This window comes from Trichomycterus rosablanca, chromosome 3 (genome assembly GCF_030014385.1).
Source record: "Trichomycterus rosablanca isolate fTriRos1 chromosome 3, fTriRos1.hap1, whole genome shotgun sequence".
In the NCBI taxonomy this organism is placed as follows: domain Eukaryota; kingdom Metazoa; phylum Chordata; class Actinopteri; order Siluriformes; family Trichomycteridae; genus Trichomycterus; species Trichomycterus rosablanca.
In genome coordinates, this window is record NC_085990.1 from 31,471,498 (window position 1) to 31,492,871 (window position 21,374).

The 21,374-nt window shown below is 40.3% G+C and overlaps 1 protein-coding gene across 1 annotated transcript in view; it reads left to right on the forward strand.

Annotated features, from left to right (window-relative positions):
• fars2 (phenylalanyl-tRNA synthetase 2, mitochondrial) overlaps positions 1-21,374 on the forward strand; it is a 222,896-nt gene that overhangs the window by 89,124 nt on the left and 112,398 nt on the right. Inside the window, exon 5 of the mRNA XM_062991163.1 lies at positions 19,388-19,548. Coding sequence (XP_062847233.1) covers positions 19,388-19,548 — 161 coding nt within the window. The remainder of the gene's footprint in view (positions 1-19,387; positions 19,549-21,374) is intronic.

A 21,374-nucleotide genomic window follows, 5' to 3' on the forward strand; every position in this document is an offset into this window, starting at 1 on the left:
GAAACACCTAGCAGATTATGTAGCACTCACCACTGCATTCTGATTGTGTTACTTAGTTTTTAGATGCACTGAGGGTTCACCCTTGCTGCCAAAAACAGTTCTAAAAAAGGTACATTGGGGGTTTTAGAGATTGTTTGTTAGAGGAGTAAGAAAATAAGACAATTTCTTAATGAACCTTAAATTTCTTCTGTAAACAGTTCTGCATTGATGCACTGATCTTCAATCTTGAGGTGAATAAACAGAAGATTTAAGATTGGAGACCCTTTGTAAGGACAGTTTATTACAAATAATTTGCAAAAGATGCATGTCCCCCAGCCCCACATTTAGCTTATATTGGTCTTATGGTTGTTTTCCATGCAAAACAGTAGAAGCTAAAATCTTAAATGTGGCACTCAACATACTATACATCTTCAGAATTTAGATAAAAATAAAAATAATTGGAGAAGGAGTACTGTTACAGTACTCGGTACTTTAGCAGGAGTTTTATGTAGATCACTAGCATTAGCCGGTTAGCTGTGTGAGTTTAGCTGAGGTGATTCTCAGCACTGTGTGTGAGCAGTAAAGAAGAATGTATTTACTTTGCTTGTAATTCACCATTGCTGTGTTTACCTGCAAGCCAAGCCATTCCCAGGTTTTCAGGGGTGTGTCTTAAATCGAAGAGCAACCTAACATCTTGTTTTAGACCAATGGTTCTAAACATGGAGTTTGGAAATCCCAAGGGGTCAAGATATGGAGGGGTTTTGAAACAGTGCTGTCATTTTAGAATTACCTAGTATTTGCTACACACAGGTTGTGCTCTCAAGTTATATCTGTTTAATGCTGCATTGTGCTAAAGCTCAAAAACACACAAACAGCAACTACAGTGGATTCGGAAAGTATCCAAAGCCCTTAACCTTTAAAACATGTTTTTTGTTGATTGTATTTTGAATGGATTATTACCATTACCATTTCTTTTTACCTATTACCATTTTTGAATATTATTATTATTATTATTATTATTTATCATTTCTACACAGCAATCCACGTCCTCACCCATGACAAACTAAAAAGTTTTTTTTTTAAATATATTAAAAATTAAAAAAGGAAAAAATACTAAAAACGGAAATACCTATTTAGACCTTTATTTAATACTTTGTAGAAACTCTTTCAGCCTTTCAGCAGCAGTTACAGTGTTTTGGATATGTCTTAACAGTCTTTGGGCAGACTTATTTTTCATGACCAATTCTCCCAAGCTTCTTTAGATTAAATGGCAAGCAACTGTGAACTGCAATTTTTAAATCTCCCTACTTGCCTTGAAGCCACTCTAGTGTTGTTTTGACTCTATGCTTTGGGTACTTGTCATTTTAAAAGGTGAACTGTTGCCACAGTCTGGGTTTACATGCATTTTAATGTATTTGCTGCATTTATCAGTCTCTCAATACTTGAGTACCCTCTAGCATGATGCTGCAATTACCGTGTTTCACTATTGAATTGATATTAGCTTGATTTGCAGTGCCTGTTTTTGCCAGACGTAGCATTCTCAAGTCTGGCTAAAGAGTTTTTGTCTCATCAGACCTAAGAATCTTTTTCTTTTTATTGCCTGGTCAAACTAAAGACAGGTCCTTGTAGTTGCAATAATATTTTGTGCTTTACAGCACATAAGTCATAAACTTTCTAAAAACACCAAACAATAGGACCACCCACCTGACCAATTGAGATATGGACTCCACAAGACATTTAAAGCAGTCCTGTGATATCTTGTACCAGGACATTGGCAGCAGGTCCTTCACCTTCTGAACGTTGTAAGCTGGATCATTTAGTGTGTCCTGGTGCTACAACTGAGTAAATGATGTCCATGTGCCCAGCCATCCACATGGTTGTTTTGTTCCTCAATTTCTTTAATGTCCAGTTCTGATGACAGCATGTCCATTAATGGTGATTTTGATTGTGGACAGTTAGTATGGGCAGCTAGACTGGTCTGCGATCACACAGCCCTATACAGAGAGGGAATTGATGCAGTTTGTGTTTAAACACATTCACCTCATCACCACTATTAATATTATTTGCAATTTGATTCACAGGAGCTGTTTTGTTGGTTTATACCAGATGCCATAGCCTTCATGTCTTCTGGCATCAATGAGTTACAGCCACACAACAGCCTTGTTGAAGGTTTGTGGCTTGCCCCTCCGCAGACCACTACTCGCCTCGCTTGCCTGAGAGCACCCCTGTCATCAACCCAGTCATTTGGTTATAATTTGGCCATAATGATCTGGCAAGTCACAATACAATAAAGTAAATCTTGTAAAGTAAGTCAATACAATAAGTAAATCTTGGTTCTGCCCTGACCTGTCTGTATATTCTGGTGTTTATTTATTTATGTATTTTCTCCTTCATGGTCATAGTGCTATAAAGAATTATGATTTAATATTATCTAGCATTTTATTTTACAATAAAATATTAATTTTATGATGAACCCCTTAATAAAGAAAGATTGTAGTAAATGTAATAATCCTTTAAAACCTCTGCATCAGTTCTCCATTCGTTGCCAAAATTTTGTTAAGTTTGAATCCCAGGCCTGGGAGACAGCCACTGTTTAGCCTGTGGCCAAAAAGCAATACCCCTTGAATAGTTCTGCACTTCTTGGATTGAATTTTGACTTACTTGTAACAAGGAATAAAACATTTGCAAAATGAATAAATTTGAATCTGTAATACAGAATAAATATCCTCGGACATCTTTGTGTGTAGGCCTCTAGTGTAGGATGGGCTTGTAGGTGACCTTGGCTTCTTTTATTAATGTTCACTAACTACTTCATCCTGATAATTTTGCGGAGGGTGGAAATTATAGCACCCATGTACATAGGGAGAAGTCCTCAGAATGACCAGTGGTGAGGTTTGAACCTAAGCTGTGTGGCACTCACACTACTTCTTAGACCACTGTATTTTCTTGTACATTTCTGAAACCAGAAAGTTTAGAGGCAGTGGTGGCTGAGCAATTAAGAAACTGTTAAGCAGGATTATTGATCAAAGGGTTGAGAGTTCACGCCTCATTATTGTCAGGCTGCCACTGTTGGGACCTTGAGCAAGGACCCTCACCCTTATTTGCTTAAATTGTACTTTGTCTTAATAGTATGTTGCTTTGGATAAAAGTGTCTGTCAACTGATCAAATGTGTGTGTGCACTGTATACTGTATATTTCTTCAATGTGATTGGTTGGCTCAGATTCTAGTGCAGAATGCTTGGTGGTGATAGGAATGAAGGCCACATTGTGGTTAGAATAGGGCACAGTGTGGAAATTTCCCTTGGGATGGAAGCCGCTAATGGATTTTATGCCATTCATTACAGATCAATAAAGCCAGGTTGTTATTCCTGTACATTTCTGTTGTTGTCTAGTTTATATCTGACTGGTCCACAAAAACAAAAAAGAAAACATTTAGCAATTGACATAAAATGAGATTTTCTTTCCTGTGTAATTACTATTGAACTTTCTCTGTGTTATAAAAGTCCTGTTTCATGCTGTACTTTCAGAACATCTTAATCCATATTACACTAATTGGCCAGAGGTATGTGGGTACCTGACCATAAGCTTGTTGGACACCCCATTGCTAAATGTGCATTTGTACCATACATATGGATTTTACCCACCACCACTCTCAAACACCATGTTTTAAGCAATAGCAAGACTTTCCACAAGATTTTAGAATGTGTAAGGGAAAAGACCTAGTTGGCAATTAATGTGTTACATTTTCGGCATTTGGCAGATGCTTAGATCCAAAGTGACTTACTGTTGTGACAATATACAGTCTAAGCAATTGAGGGATCAGGGCATTGCTCAAGAGCCCAACAGTGACAACCTGGCAGTTTTGGGGCTTGGATCAGTGATCAGTACTGGACAAGTACCTTAACCACTAGGCTACAGCTGCACTGTGTTAGTTTATTCCAATGGTGTTACATGGGATTAAGGTCAAGGCTCTGGCCACTAGACTTGTTTCACAACAAAAAATAAAACAATGTTTTAGTGGCCTTTGTGCATAGGCACATAGTCCCTGTGAAGGCTGTTCTAGCCAAGAAGGGTGTGTCTGGGGTGGTGATAGAACTCCATATTTATGTCCATGATATTGGGATGGGATTTTTAACAAACTCTTGGCTATGTGTGTTTATATAGTGTTTCTGTAAATATTGTGTTTAGTTTTGATAATGTTACAATCATGTAAGTACCTTAGTTGACCATGTAACCAGTTGACCCTGAATGCTGAATTTACATTTTTCTTATATCTGCATGGATTTTTTTTTGGGGTACTTCAGTTTCCGCCCACCTTCCAAAACATACAAAGGGTAGGATGAATTGGCTACTGTAAATTGACCCTGGTGTGAATATGTGTGGGTTGGTTATGCCCTGTGGTAAACTGGTGCCTTTTCATGAGTGTATTTTTGGCTTGAATCCATTGTTTCTGGATTGCTCTGGGCCCACCATTGCAAGTATATAAATAGTACGCACTTTGTAAAAATAAATAAATGAACCATTGTGTGACAATTACTGTAAATTGATTCCGATTCTGCAATTCTGGTACAGCAATCTAATACACTGTCCCACACTATGGAGACCCAGGTTTGTGTCTCAGCTTTGCCACCAGCTTGGTCAGACATTAAGGGCCATGTCTGTTGAAGGAAAGGCCAGATGGAAATTTATCTCCTTGCCACTGGTTGGATATAGAGGGCATAGCAAAGAACCGGTCTGTAGCTTAACCCTTGTCTGAGGAGGTGTGTGCTAACATGCAGCTCTCCTTGATCAGTGTGAGTGTTGGGCATACACCAGAGGAATTGTAATTTTGACTTGGAAATGACCAAATTGAAAGTAAAATGGTGCAGATGTTAGATTATAAAGCAAGTTATTATAGATTAATTAACCCAGCCCAGAAAACCTCCCAGGACATGCCAGTAAGCCCAGTCTTATATTCTGCTGTAATAAATACCAATTCTAGTCACCTTTATATTGCTTTTACAAGAATTATTGAACAGTTAGTTATATTTTGGAATTAATCATCCTTTTACAATGAATATACACCAGTTAGGCATAACATTAAAACCATTGTTTCTACACTCACTGTCCATTTTATCAGCTCCACTTACCATATAGAAGCACTTTGTAGTTCTACAATTACTGACTGTTTCTTCACATACTTTTTTTTAGCCTGCTTTCACCCTGTTCTTTAATGGTCAGGACCCCCACAGGACCACCACAGAGTAGGTATTATTTAGGTGGTGGATGATTCTCAGCACTGCAGTGACACTGACATGATGGTGGTGTGTTAGTGTGTGTTGTGCTGGTATGAGTGGATCAGACACAGCAGCTTTGCTGGAGTTTTTAAATACCGTGTCCACTCACTGTCCACTCTATTAGACACTCCTACCTAGTTGATACACCTTGTAGATGTAAAGTCAGAGACGATCGATCATCTATTGCTGCTGTTTTAGTTGGTCATCTTCTAGACTTTCATCAGTGGTCACAGGACGCTGCCCACGGGGTGCTGTTGGCTGGATATTTTTGGTTGGTGGACTATTCTCAGTCCAGCAGGGACAGTGAGGTTTTTAAAAACTCCATCAGCATTGCTGTGTCTTATCCACCCATACCAGATCAACACACACTAACACACCACCCACATGTCAGTGTCACTGCAGTGCTGAGAATGATCCACCACCCAAATAATACCTGCTCTGTAGTGGTCCTGGGAGAGTCCTGAACATTGAAGAACAGTATGAAAGGGGGCTAACAAAGCATGCATAGAAACAGATGGACTACAGTCAGTAATTGTAGAACTACAAAGTGCTTCTGTATGTTAAGTGGAGCTGATAAAATGGACAGTGTGTGTAGAAACAAGGAGGTGGTTTTAATGTTATGGCTGATCAGTGTATGGATACTAAGTCAGCAACAAATGCATTAGTAGTCAAAGTAACTGGTTTTAGTTGATTACTTGGGTCAGTTATGAACCGGACCTGACATTGTGATAGACCCTGTGAACTGTTTTTTTTTATTGCCTGCCATGCCAAATCAATCACAATTACTTCTGCCCCAAGGCATTTTCTTATTGGTTGCTGGCAGCTATAGACAGAGATTTACTTCATCTCTGCTCATGGGAGTTAAACATTAGCAATGCAGCTGCAATGGAATTGTCGCCAGCATTGATTTTTCAAAAGAAATGTTGCAGTGAAAATATTATTGTAATTATCGCCAGCTCTAATGACACGTGCAATACATTTTTAATAACTCATACAGTGCATTTAAGACTAATATTATTCCATATTCCATACTTTGTCATTAAGTATTCAGTGTCACTTCTTCATCAGAGTGAATGCAGGACACAGTTTTTGTTTCCACACATATGCTTCTCTAAGGCTGGTTACACCAATAAGCACAGCTTAAATGAGCTACAAACAAGCATCTCAGCATGCATAATAGTACATTGAGGCGGATTGGCTACAACAGCACAAGATGTTCCAACATGAATCTGGAGCTACAGTGGGCACAGACTTACCAAAACCCAAACCAAGAAGGATTGTCTATACATTGCTGTTAATATCATTATAATAAATATTAATTTATGTGGTGACATGCAGATGATAGTCACAATTTAGCATTAACAGTGTTTTGGGAAATGTAGGTTAGCTTTACCTTCCTACACAATGCATACATGCAGCCTCTTTTGAAACAAAAGTGAATTTTTAAAGCATACATTGTACTACATATTAAATAGTATGTCATAATTGTGAAGACTATTGGAGTCTATTATTATTGCCCAATAATAATAGAATTTTGGGAATTAAGAGACTATATGCCTCTATATCTCATTAAAGAAGTACAATCAAAACTCCCAGTTAAGGTAATTACAGTGCCTTGCAAAAGTATTCAGCCCCCTTGAACTTTTCAACCTTTTGCCACATTTCAGGCTTCAAACATAACGATATGAAATTGTAATTTTTTGTGAAGAATCAACAACAAGTGGGACACAATCGTGAAGTGGAACGAAATTTATTGGATATTTTAAACTTTTTTTAGAAATAAAAAACTGAAAAGTGGGGCGTGCAATATTATTCAGCCCCCTTGCGTTAATACTTTGTAGCGCCACCTTTTGCTGCGATTACAGCTGCAAGTCGCTTGGGGTATGTCTCTATCAGTTTTGCACATCGAGAGACAGAAATTTTTGCCCATTCTTCCTTGCAAAACAGCTCGAGCTCAGTGAGGTTGGATGGAGAGCGTTTGTGAACAGCAGTTTTCAGCTCTTTCCACAGATTCTCGATGGGATTCAGGTCTGGACTTTGACTTGGCCATTCTAACACCTGGATACGTTTATTTGTGAACCATTCCATTGTAGATTTTGCTTTATGTTTTGGATCATTGTCTTGTTGGAAGATAAATCTCCGTCCCAGTCTCAGGTCTTTTGCAGACTGCAACAGGTTTTCTTCCAGAATGGTCCTGTATTTGGCTCCATCCATCTTCCCATCAATTTTAACCATCTTCCCTGTCCCTGCTGAAGAAAAGCAGGCCCAAACCATGATGCTGCCACCACCATGTTTGACAGTGGGGATGGTGTGTTCAGGGTGATGAGCTGTGTTGCTTTTACGCCAAACATAACGTTTTGCATTGTGGCCAAAAAGTTCGATTTTGGTTTCATCTGACCAGAGCACCTTCTTCCACATGTTTGGTGTGTCTCCCAGGTGACTTTTTATAGATATCTTTGAGAAATGGCTTTCTTCTTGCCACTCTTCCATAAAGGCCAGATTTGTGCAGTGTACGACTGATTGTGTCCTATGGACAGAGTCTCCCACCTCAGCTGTAGATCTCTGCAGTTCATTCAGAGTGATCATGGGCCTCTTGGCTGCATCTCTGATCAGTCTTCTCCTTGTTTGAGCTGAAAGTTTAGAGGGACGGCCGGGTCTTGGTAGATTTGCAGTGGTCTGATACTCCTTCCATTTCAATATAATCGCTTGCACAGTGCTGCTTAAGATGTTTAAAGCTTGGGAAATCTTTTTGTATCCAAATCCGGCTTTAAACTTCTCCACAACAGTATCTCGGACCTGCCTGGTGTGTTCCTTGGTCTTCATGATGCTCTCTGCGCTTTAAACAGAACTCTGAGACTATCACAGAGCAGGTGCATTTATACGGAGACTTGATTACACACAGGTGGATTCTATTTATCACCATCAGTCATTTAGGTCAACATTGGATCATTCAGAGATCCTCACTGAACTTCTGGAGTGAGTTTGCTGCACTGAAAGTAAAGGGGCTGAATAATATTGCACGCCCCACTTTTTAGTTTTTTATTTCTAAAAAAAGTTTAAAATATCCAATAAATTTCGTTCTACTTCACGATTGTGTCCCACTTGTTGTTGATTCTTCACAAAAAATTACAATTTCATATCGTTATGTTTGAAGCCTGAAATGTGGCAAAAGGTTGAAAAGTTCAAGGGGGCTGAATACTTTTGCAAGGCACTGTATGTTTACTTTGATTACTTTGATTATTATTATTATTATTATTATTATTATTGTTATTGTTATTGTTATTTTCTTTCTATTTTATTTATTTGTTTTTTTTAATTATTTTTTATTTATTTTATTTATTTTAGCTTTTTACTTGTATTTAGGGGTTGTCACAGCAGATCTTGTCCACACACCAAACTTGGCCCAGTTTTTACTACGTTACAGTTTTTATTACGGTGATACACATGACATTAATAAAGGTAAATGTGTCCATGAGCCAAGGGTGACGTCACCTAGTAGCAGTAGCCAAAACCCATTACAACAAGTAGGTGCTAAAATTAACTACTATTTATAGTTTTAATAGTGCCTTACTTAGCTGATTGGTACCACGGTTTGTTTATACAGGTTTATGAAGTGCTAGCTCAGTGGTTAAAGTACTGGACTAGTAATCGAAAGGTCACTGGTTCAAGCCCTGCCACTGCCAGTTTGCCACCGTTGGGTCCCTAATAAAGGCCCTTAATGCAGTTTTTATGTTTTTATTTCTTCACAGATGTTAGTCACTTTGTGCATGGTTATAATCAATGCTTATACCTGTTGGTGTAATCAACCCCTGGGTTTAGGAACTCTTGGGTTGATTGCACCAACAGGTATAAGCCCTGGCCATAATCATACAGAAAGTGACTAAATTATGTGATGAAATACAATTATAAATATTGGGGGTTAAGGGCCTTAATCAGGGACTCAACCGTGTCAAACTGGCAGTGGTTCCAACCGATAAATTGTTCTGTACGTCCCTATTCCCAGGCTGAACCCAGTTTGCATGGAGCTGTACAGCACCTGGTGTGTACATAGTTTGAGTGCTATACCCACTGGCAGAAATAGATATATGTGATCGTTTTTACTAGCGTTAAGATAAGAGGTCCCTACAGAGAGCAGTTTTTTTTATCTGGAGTGACAGTGGTGAGATATTACAACAGAGAAAAAAAGCTTTTGTAAACCCGATTGTTTTGTTATTGGGTTTGACAGTGAACACTGCAAATAATAAAGCCTCTATTTTTTAATCCGACAACATTTCACTTTTTTTTTTCTCTGAATCAACGTGAATAATATTGGTCTCTGTTGTTTTTCCCTCACAGACGCTCCCCTAGTTTTCTTTCATGCCAACTCATAAAGCAGTTTAGCCCGAGCCAGAAGTGCAAGCCTCATTCTGCATCTCATATTGACATACGATAATGCAACAACAACACTGCTCTCCATTACTAATCAAACTGCATTATTAATGTTGCTGCATTACTTATTCATTACTATTGGTCTGTACGGAGCTGCAAAATGCCCAAACCAATGCGGTCCCCCCCCCAAGAAAAATCCATATTAATCATGCCATGCAAATAGGAAACTGTGTTTCTTTCTGAGTGAGCCGCCATGCTTTATTGTTGGTGCTGACTTTTTTTAAATCTTATTCTTGGTGATTACATTCTGAACCTCTTACCATATTCATGTACACTCAACATGTACACTGTAAAAATGTTGTGGTAGTGCTGGAGTCGTACACAATGGCCAAAAATGTTACAAAATGAAATTTCCTATGTTAATCGATCTCTAATTTATAAAAATATTTTATTTTAGCACAACTAGCACAATTAAAACAATAAATAACTGAACTGAGACATAAATGTTTTATTTGATATACATGCCCACAATATCCAGAATATTATTTAAATCTTTGAGGAGACATTTTACTTGATCTAAATGTATTTATTTATTTTATTTATTTATTAGGATTTTATGTCAAACACAGTCATGGACAATTTTGTATCTCTAATTCACTTCACTTGCATGTCTTTGGTCTGTGGGACGAAACCGGAGCTCCCGGAGGAAACCCACACAGACAAGGGGAGAACATGCAAACTCCACACAGAATGGACCCGACCTCCCCACCTGGGGATGGAACACAGGACCTTCTTGCTGTAAGGCGACAGTGCTACCCACTTGATTTATATAAATTTTCATTATGACTATTCTAGGTAAAGCAAGACTGGGGTAACTATGACATTTGTGCTTTTTATGGTTTACCACAAGTGATTTTGTAAGCAAGGTGAAAACACGCTCCAGATAAATGAAATGATTTGCTACGGTCCCTTCAAATACTTTTGGAACAACAAACAGCATTTTAAGCTGGCAAAAGCTCAATTTAATCTCAAATTGCCAGTTAGTTGTTGATGAAATGCTAAGGCTAAATGACAAAAATACAGTAATTACATACAATAATACATAATCTTACAATAATACGTATAATTAGGGCCTTATTACATTTACAGGAAAATGTGCTTAATTTTAAGTCAAGTCAAATAAGGATCTCATTATTTAAAAAAACACAGATTTCAGTTCCACATTTCACAGCAGTCATTACATAACACTCCGTGTTTTGACACATCTCCCCTCTGCGTCCACAGAATTGGTTGGGAGTTTTCCAAAAGTCACGTTAACGTAACTGCTGTATGATTGCTAGGACCGACTCATATTGCATATTGCGCCTAATATTTTATACACTATGCTAATGAAAAATGTTAAGTTGCTAAACACTAACCTTAAATTTAAAATTCTCTGGATTTTTTGGGAAACGGCTAATTTCAAGGTCCGTGACACGATTTTTACGGCCATGAATTAGGTAGGGCCTTACATATAATATAACTCATATTTACATTACATGTCTTACAAGTGCAATACAAAAGTGCAATATGTAATATATTCTTTATATTTTTATGTACATACTATATTCACATTAATATAACTACTGTAAGTACACCACTTGTTTTTTTTAAAGGGAATCCTTTTACTAGAAATGACTACACACTATGTGTGCAATTTTGTCTAGCAGCTCTTAAGTTTGTATCTTTCGTTTTTCTTGAATTTTTTTCAAGGTTTTTCAAGTTTTTGTGGTTTTTGTCTTTTTTATTTATTTTTTTATTTTACCACCTTTTTTTCATACTGCTGTAACAAGTTTATTTCCCCCAAGTCTTATCTCAAATTACAATAACAAACAATTTCTGCTTGAGATCCTACAGTAGCAGTCTGACCATGCTCACCTCACAAGCCAATATAACTATAAAATTGCGTGTCTGTTGCTGGAGCCCTGTTGCTTAACATCAGCGCCCAATCTTGCTAATCCTGCTGTAACTACATGTACCAGAATACTCGTCAGTTAGTAGAACAGGACGCAATGATCTGATCTGTTTTTGATTTATACAGTGAACAAATTTAGCTTATAGTTGAACTCCTCAGCACCGTGGCTTGAGACAGAGGTGTAATGACTGAAAAAAAGAAGTCAGCTCATTCTGTGAAATATCCATTTTTACCATGCAGTGCTAAAATGCCATGTGCTAAGGGGAAAACATCCTAATCTAGAATCAATGGATGACATTTTTGCTATGTGCTAGACTATGATAAATGCCATTTATTAAAGGTGAGCTGTAAGTCAACTCCAGATTTACCTGCACCATGCATAGTAGAGGTTCTACTCCCTGTTGGAACTACCTCATACGTCAGTTCAGGCTTTTTCACTGTTTTTAAAATAGTTGTGTTGTAAAGGAACCAGTTTTGTTGTTTATTTGTTTCGTAAAAAGAAGAAATGGGTGGACTCATTCTTTCTCTTTTAATGGGGTGTTGAACTAGAAACACTAATCTATCATTGCTCAGTGGCATTCATGTTTAACGCAGCGTTCAGGAACCCAAGAAAACATTGCAGGTGAGAATCAGTTGTTTATTCCGTTGTAAATTGGAAGGAAGGATAGAGTTCCAAGGTGTGCCTCAAAATGCTTATTATGATCCACTAGATCGGTGCTTCACAAAACTTTTAGATGTTTTTATGTACATGGATGGCATTTATTTACATGGATGCTTTCATCTAATGCAACCTACAAATATAATGCAAACTTGACATACCATCTTGCAGGTGCACAAACCTGGATGTAGAAGCCCAGCCAACCAACAGTATCACTAAGAAGTCAGATCTCAGTGGTGCACTCAGTGGTGGGTAGTACCCAAGTACTGTGCCTAGCTTACAATTGCATTGCTCAATAAACACATTAATTTCTAATAACATTAAAAATAAAGGCATTTTCTTTGCTTTAATACATTTATAAATGGATGTATTTTTGCTTCCCACTTTCTTCTTGACTGGGTCATGGTTGGTTCTTGAAAAAACTGAGAGTAAAGCCTGAAAATATCCTAAACAGGACAGTATCACAGGGCACAGCTCACAGATTTACTCACAAGCCAGAGGCAATTATGTGCAGCATATTCCCATTTCGCATGTTTTCAGTACCCATCCGAAATCCTTTGGAAGAGAAGAACTTGTGAAACTCCTCCCAGAGAGTAATCCAAAGTTATACTCAAACCTAAGACCTCAGGACCTTTTTTGCTGTACATTAGTCACTATCAGCCGCACCAACATACCCAATTTAAATATCTCCAATTCCTCTGCTATTTGTGCAAAAGCCTTACTGAACAAAAAGGCATGAAGGCTAGCAAAAGTTGTCGGCCAGTGGGGTACACCAGCCAATAGCAGAATTCATATATACTCTTATATACACTGATCAGCCATAACAAACCACCTCCTTGTTTCTACACTCACTGCCCATTTTATCAGCTCCACTTACCATATAGAAACACTTTGTAGTTCTACAATTACTGACTGTAGTCCATCTGTTTCTTTGCATACTTTTTAGACTGCTTTCACCCTGTTCTTCAATGGTCAGGACCCCCACAGGACCACCACAGAGTAGGTATTATTTAGGTGGTGGATCATTCTCAGCGCAGCTGGAGTTTTTGAATACTGTGTCCACTCACTGTCCACTCTATTAGACACTCCTACCTAGTTGGTCCACCTTGTAGATGTAAAGTCAGAGACGATCGCTCATCTATTGCTGCTGTTTGAGTTGGTCATCTTTGAGATCTTCATCAGTGGTCACGGGACGCTGCCCACAGGGCGCTGTTGGCTGGATATTTTTGGTTGGTGGACTATTCTCAGTCCAGCAGTGACAGTGAGGCATTTAAAAACTCTATCAGCACTGCTGTGTCTTATCCACTCATACCAGCACAACACACACTAACACACCACCACCATGTCATTGTCACTGCAGTGCTGAGAATAATCCACCATCCAAATAATACCTGCTCTGTGGTGGTCCTGGGAGAGTCCTGACCATTGAAGAACAGCATGAAAGGGGGCTAACAAAGCATGCAGAGAAACAGATGGACTACAGTCAGTAATTGTAGAACTACAAAGTGCTTCTATATGGTAAGTGGAGCTGATAAAATGGACAGTGACTGTAGAAAGGAGGTGGTTTTAATGTTATGGCTGATCAGTGTACATACTCTTCAACACATATGGAGGAAAACTCAGTGCTCTGTATTCCTCAGTTGCTCATGCCAGTGCCTTGTCCAGACAGCAGCAGCCATGATTTACTTTCCCATCTGGCCATCCTCAGACACTGCCAATTTTTCATTTTAAATGTCATTCAAAATTGGATCTTTGTGTTTCAATTGATTTTGATCAAATTATTTTTAATATACATCAGCAAATTTTTCATGGTTTTCTGGGCACAATAATATCCACTGTTTTAGGGTCATGATTGGTCTGGTTTCCCTAAAAACACTGGGCACAGAGCAGGAATACCCTCTAGAGAGGGTGCCAACCAATAAGATCCACTGTTCTAGGGTCGTGATTGGTCTGATTTCCCCAAAAACACTGGGCACAGAGCAGGAATACCCTCCAGAGAGGGCACCAACCAATAAGATCCATTGTTTTAAGTTTGTGGTTGGTCTAGTTTCCCCAAAAACACTGGGCACAGAGCGGAAATACCCTCCAGAGAGGGTGCCAACCAATAAGATCCACTGTTTTAGGGTTGTGGTTGGTCTGGTTTCCCCCAAAACACTGGACACAAGGTGGGAATGCCCTGCAGAGAGGGTGCCAACCAATAAGATCCACTGTTCTGAGGTCGTGATTGGTCCGGTTTCCCCAAAAACACTGGACACAAGGTGGGAATGCCCTGCAGAGAGGGTGCCAACCAATAAGATCCACTGTTCTGAGGTCGTGATTGGTCCGGTTTTCCCCAAAACACTGAACACAAGGTGGGAATGCCCTCCAGAGAGGGTGCCAACCAATAAGATCCACTGTTCTGAGGTTGTGATTGGTCCAGTTTCCCCCAAAACACTGGACACAAGGTGGGAATACCCTCCAGAGAGGGTGCCAACCAATAAGATCCACTGTTGTAGGGTTGTGGTTGATCTAGTTTCCCCAAAAATACTGGGCACAAAGCAGGAATACCCTCCAGAGAGGGTGCCAACCAATAAGATCCACTGTTTTAGGGTTGTGGTTGGTCTGGTTTCCCCCAAAACACTGGACACAAGGTGGGAATGCCCTGCAGAGAGGGTGCCAACCAATAAGATCCACTGTTCTGAGGTCGTGATTGGTCCGGTTTCCCCAAAAACACTGGACACAAGGTGGGAATGCCCTGCAGAGAGGGTGCCAACCAATAAGATCCACTGTTCTGAGGTCGTGATTGGTCCGGTTTTCCCCAAAACACTGAACACAAGGTGGGAATACCCTCCAGAGAGGGTGCCAACCAATAAGATCCACTGTTGTAGGGTTGTGGTTGATCTGGTTTCCCCAAAAATACTGGGCACAAAGCAGGAATACCCTCCAGAGAGGGTGCTAATCAATAAGATCCCTGTTTTAGGGTTGTGGTTAGTCTAGTTTTCCCAAAAACACTGGGCACAGAGCAGAAATACCCTCCAGAGAGTGTGCCAACCAATAAGATCCACTGTTTTAGGGTTGAGGTTGATCTGGTTTTCCCAAAAACACTGGACACAAGGTGGGAATGCCCTCCAGAGAGGGTGCTATCCAATAAGATCCACTGTTCTGAGGTCGTAATTGGTCTTGTTTCCCCCTAAACACTGGACACAAGGTGGGAATACCCTCCAGAGAGGGTGCCAACCAATAAGATCCACTTTTTTAGGGTTGTGGTTGGTCTGATTTCCCCAAAAACACTGGGCACAAAGCAGGAATACCCTCCAGAGAGGGTGCTAATCAATAAGATCCCTGTTTTAGGGTTGTGGTTGATCTAGTTTCCCCAAAAACACTGGGCACAGAGCAGAAATACCCTCCAGAGAGGGTGCCAACCAATAAGATCCACTGTTTTAGGGTTGAGGTTGATCTGGTTTTCCCAAAAACACTGGACACAAGGTGGGAATGCCCTCCAGAGAGGGTGCTATCCAATAAGATCCACTGTTCTGAGGTCGTAATTGGTCTTGTTTCCCCCTAAACACTGGACACAAGGTGGGAATACCCTCCAGAGAGGGTGCCAACCAATAAGATCCACTTTTTTAGGGTTGTGGTTGGTCTGATTTCCCCAAAAACACTGGGCACAAAGCAGGAATACCCTCCAGAGAGGGTGCTAATCAATAAGATCCCTGTTTTAGGGTTGTGGTTGATCTAGTTTCCCCAAAAACACTGGGCACAGAGCAGAAATACCCTCCAGAGAGGGTGCCAACCAATAAGATCCACTGTTTTAGGGTTGTGCTTTATCTGGTTTTCCCAAAAACACTGGGCACAGAGCAGAAATACCCTCCAGAGAGGATGCCAACCAATAAGATCCACTGTTTTAGGGTTGTGGTTGGTCTAGTTTCCCCAAAAACACTGGGCACAGAGCAGGAATACCCTCCAGAGAGGGTGCCAATCAATAAGATCCTTGTTTTAAGGTTGTGGTTGGTCTAGTTTCCCCAAAAACACTGGGCACAGAGCAGGAATACCCTCCAGAGAGGGTGCCAATCAATAAGATCCTTGTTTTAGGGTTGTGGTTGGTCTAGTTTCCCCAAAAACACTGGGCACAGAGCAAAAATACCCTCCAGAGAGGGTGCCAACCAATAAGATCCACTCTTTTAGATTTGTGGTTGATCTGGTTTCCCCAAAAACACTGGACACAAGGTGGGAATACCCTGCAGAGAGGGTGCCGACCCATCCTGGGACAAATTATGTTAAGTATTTAGTATTAGTATTGTATTTAGTATTAGTATTTTAATCATTATATGGTGTATAGTGTGTCGAATTTACCAATAGTCTCTGAGAAGTGATCCTCTACCTTACAAAACATTCAGAAGGTGGACTGACTACTCTAAATTGCCTCTAGTTATGTAATTAATTGGCATCTTAACCAGTATATCCCTGGATGTCCCTGCCTTGTGCTCAGTTTCCTGGTGGTGCCTGACCCACCCTGCTCCTGGTCTTAGTAAAATAAATGACTATGCATACAAAAACTCGGTGTAACCAGGCCTTTTGACTGCAGTCTTAATTAGCAAGGCCATTGTTTCCTGAATTGGCTAAGTTAGATGAAGAAAACTTACCCTCTCTGACCCATTTAGATGAGTGGAAGAGGAAACAGTACAGAAGGGTGGGTGATAAAAGGAAAGTAAAAGCTGATAAAGGACTGGGCTCAGAGAAAATAAGCAATATCCACAGGAAGGAGATGGAGAGTGGGCGAGGGTGGAGAGCTGATGAGCAATAGAGGCGTGAGAGGTAATAATGAAGGGAGGGAATGAGGGATAGGCAGGGAGGGAATGAGGGATAGGCAGGGAGGGGATGGCACACTGGCATCAAGCCGTGAAAGTGAGTGATGCCAAGGACTGTTATCCTTGCTGATGTCATTACTGATGTCAGGTGAAGCATATGAGATGCCAGCTCCGCTCCGATTGGACGGCGCGGTGGGCCGGCATCAAAGAAAGATACTGAGGGTGTGATAATGCGTAGTTTTCTCCCGAGTTTATGTGAGGTCGTTGCTGATGCCTGTGATACGTGTCGGCTCTTGCAGCGCGTGTGTGGCGGTACCAGTCACGAAGCTGCCACGCTATTAGCAGTGTCACCCTTCTTTATGTCGCTCTTTTATCTCCGTTGATGGGCTCGTTTCCTGCAGTGGCAGGCGAGTGATAGCAATCAGGCCAGCCATCAATCCAGAGTACTGGTCACACATATCTCTTTGTGCTAGACCTTTCAGGAAAATGTTTCATTTTAAAACCTTAGGGGGTTATTTGATTGCCCCTTGTAATAATACCCCCCAAAGACCCTATGTAGAACCATGTAGGTGCAGAGAAATGCTAAAGCACGAAGAACATTCAATTCATCAAAAACACTGAACTTTTAAGGATTGATTTATTCATACATTTGGCGGCACGGTGGCTCAGTAGGTAGCACTGTCGCCTCTCAGCAAGAAGGTCCTGGGTTTGATACCCAGGTGAAGCAGTCCTGGTCCTTTCTGTGTGGAGTTTGCATGTTCTCCCCATGTCTGTGTGGGTTTCCTCCTGGAGCTCCGGTTTTCTCCCACAGTCCAAAGACATGCAAGTGCGGTGAATTGAAGATACAAAATTGTCCATGACTGTGTTTGACATTAAACTGATGAATCGTGTTCAACTAGTAACTACCTGTCCTGTCATGAATGTAACCAAAGTGTAAAACATGACGTTAAATTCCTAATGAATAAATAAATAAAATAAATATTCATACATTTATAATGTTTATTCATTTATTTAATAATATTAATGTGTTGCTTTAACTGTGCTGATTTTAAGGTGTTATTTCTCTTGTGACTGATTTTCAATGGACGAAAAAAACAACACCCTTGCTTTGTGTCAACAGTTTGGGGAAGGACGGTTCATGTTCCAGCACAGCTGTTCAACCTGAGCACACAGCAAAGTTCATAGACTCCAGCTATAGGCAGCTATAGCCTAGTGGTTAAGGCACTGGACTAGTCATCACAAGGTCACTGGTTTAAGCCTCATCACTGCCAGGTTGCCACAGTTGGGCCCTTGAGCTTGCTTTGGATAAAAGCGTCTTCTAAATGCTAAAAATGAAATGACTCCAGTGGCCAACAGAGATATCTGACCCTAACCCTATAAAACACTGTTGGGATGAATTTGAACTCTCAAAACACATCTTCACAGACACTCTAAAATCTGTGGAGCTCTAAAAGCTGTGAAGTGGGTTGAGGTTACTCCATTTGGACATCAAGCTCATAGTCAAGTATCTCCATACTTTTGACCATATAGAGTAGCTCTCTGACCATTGCTGATCATTAACCAATAGCGCAGCATGAATATTCAAGCTTAGTAGCAATTTAAAAAGTTTATCATCAATTAGAGTGATTTTTCAGTGCGATGCAGCTGAGTTAATTCATCACGTCTACAGAGACGAGAATAATTAATGTATGCTTTGTAATGCGGGATGGTGGAGTTGATTGATCTGTTGGTATGAAGTTGAGATTTATTCATATCTTCTGTCTTGCCGAGTGAGTGCTTTGACCCTAGAGTTCTCCCTTCATTATCATATAAAGCAGATTTCTCTGGATTCTGAAGGAACGCTTCTCGAGCTTACACAGACAATGACAGAGATGAAAGCAGGATGGATGAATGAAAGAAAGGAGCGTTTATTATATACGGTCACCTTTTCTCCCACCTATGTTCACGTCAGCTCGCGACGCAAATCGCATTCATAACAGTCATAATTGTGCCCTTGATAGCTCGGCTCAGTTTATTGTGCCACATCAGGTGAGGCATCCTGAATTTCCTGTTACCTGTCAGTCATACAGAGATATACTGTAGAATTCAGAATCGCTTCAAATTGTAAATATTAATAGGCTTGCAGCAGTGCCATTAATTGCATCAGGATGTTGTCATGCTGTCGAGTTGCACTTTTGTTACATATACAAAGGCATCAGATTTCATCACATGTATTCACATATTTGATGCAGCTCCCAAGAACAGATTTTGATGGGTAGAAGGGTCTGCCACAAGAAAATTTTTATTTAATTTATATTATTTATTCAAAAATGAAAGAAGCTTCTAAATAAAAAAATTAATTGGTTTTGTCTTTTTTTTCTGGCAGCTGGTGTGGAGAATAAAATTGGCTGGGCTTTTGGATTGGGTCTGGAGAGGCTCGCAATGGTTCTGTTCAACATCCCGGATATCCGACTTTTCTGGAGCAAGGATGAGCGCTTCCTAAATCAGTTCCGTCTCGCCAACATCAATGACCCTGTCACCTTTCAGGTATTCTCATTCATATTTAACTACTCTGTACAAGGCTCTGCCAAGGCTCATTGATGCACGTGGGGCCTGATCCAGCAGACAAGCTACTGTAGCTTAAACTGCTGAAGAAGTTAATGCTGGTTTTGATGGAAAGGTGTCAGAATACACAGTGCATCTCAGTTTGTTGCATATGGGGCTGCATAGCCGCAGACCAGTCATGGTGCCCAGGCTGACCACTGTCCACTGCTGAAAGCGCCAACAATGGGCACGTGAGAATCGGAACTGGACCACGGAGCAATGGAAGAAGGTGGCCTGGTCTGATGAATCACATTTTCTTTTACCTCACGCGGATGGCCGGATGGCATGTGCGTCACTTACCTGGGGAACACATGGCACCAGGATGCACTATGGGAAGAAGGCAAGCTGGCAGAGGCAGTGTGATGCTTTGGGCAATGTTCTGCTGGGAAAACTTGGGTCCTGCCATCCAGGTCACGTACCACCTACCTAAGCATTGTTGCAGACCATGTACACCCTTTCATGGAAACGATATTCCCTGATGGCTGTGGCCTCTTTCAGCAGGATAACGCGCCCTGCCACAAAGCAAAAATGGTTCAGGAATGGTTTGAGGAGCACAACAACGAGTTTGAGGTGTTGACTTGGCCTCCAAATTCCCCAGATCTCAATCCAATCGAGCATCTGTGTGATGTGCTGGATAAATCAGTCCGATCCATGGAGGCCCCACCTCACAACTTACAGGAGTTAAAGGATCTGCTGCTAACCAGTGTTAATTTTGACAGCAAATTTTGATTTAGTTTTAGTCATAGTCTTTTGACTAAAATGTAATTTAGTTTTAGTCATAATTTAGTCATCTGAATTGTTTTAGTTTTAGTCTAGTTTTAGTCGACTAATTATCATAAGAATATAGTCGACTAAATCTACAGTCGATTCAGTCGACTAAAATACATATTTGTTTGTTTATTAGGATTTTAACGTCATGTTTTTACACATTGGTTACATTCATGACAGGAACGGTAGTTATTCATTACACAAGTTTATTCGATTCTCAAGATTATATCGAACACAGTCATGGACAAATTTAGTATCTTCAATTCACCTCACTTGCACGTCTTTGGACTGTGGGAGGAAACTGGAGCTCCCGGAGGAAACTCACGCAGACACGGGGAGAACATGCAAACTCCACACAGAAAGGACCCGGACCGCCCCACCTGGGGTTCGAACCCAGGACCTTCTTGCTGTGAGGCGACAGCGCAACCCACTTAGCCACCGTGCCGCCCAAAAATAAATATAAAGGGTGTAAAATGTAAATGCTTTTTTATCACATTGTCATTATATACACTTACACAAAATGAAACATTTTTAATCAGTTATGGAATATTATTAATGTTTGAATGTGCAATACACACAAAACCAGATTTAACTTATTTCATACATCTTTATTTACCTGACCTTGCTTATTGAGCATAACAATAACAAAATATTAATGACCAGTAGGCTTGCTCTGCCTGAAAAGTATATGCATTGTTCATAACAGATTGCATATTACATTCTTTATAAAACTGGGTACCGTTAAAGCAACAGTGCCATTATGTTGCCATTATACTGCCAGCAGTGCCAGATGTTTCAGATGTGTTGTGTTTTTACCCGAGATCGTCGCCCCACATGGTTTACACATCGTCTTGTTTTTCACGACGTCAAATGAGAAATGTGTCCATATATCGACTCTCCTCTTTCTCCCTGTTGACATTGTGGAGTTAACCTGGTTCCATGAGTAAAGAAAGTTCACAGGCTAGTCTGGTCTTCCCGGGTTTAGATCAAACTTGTGCGAG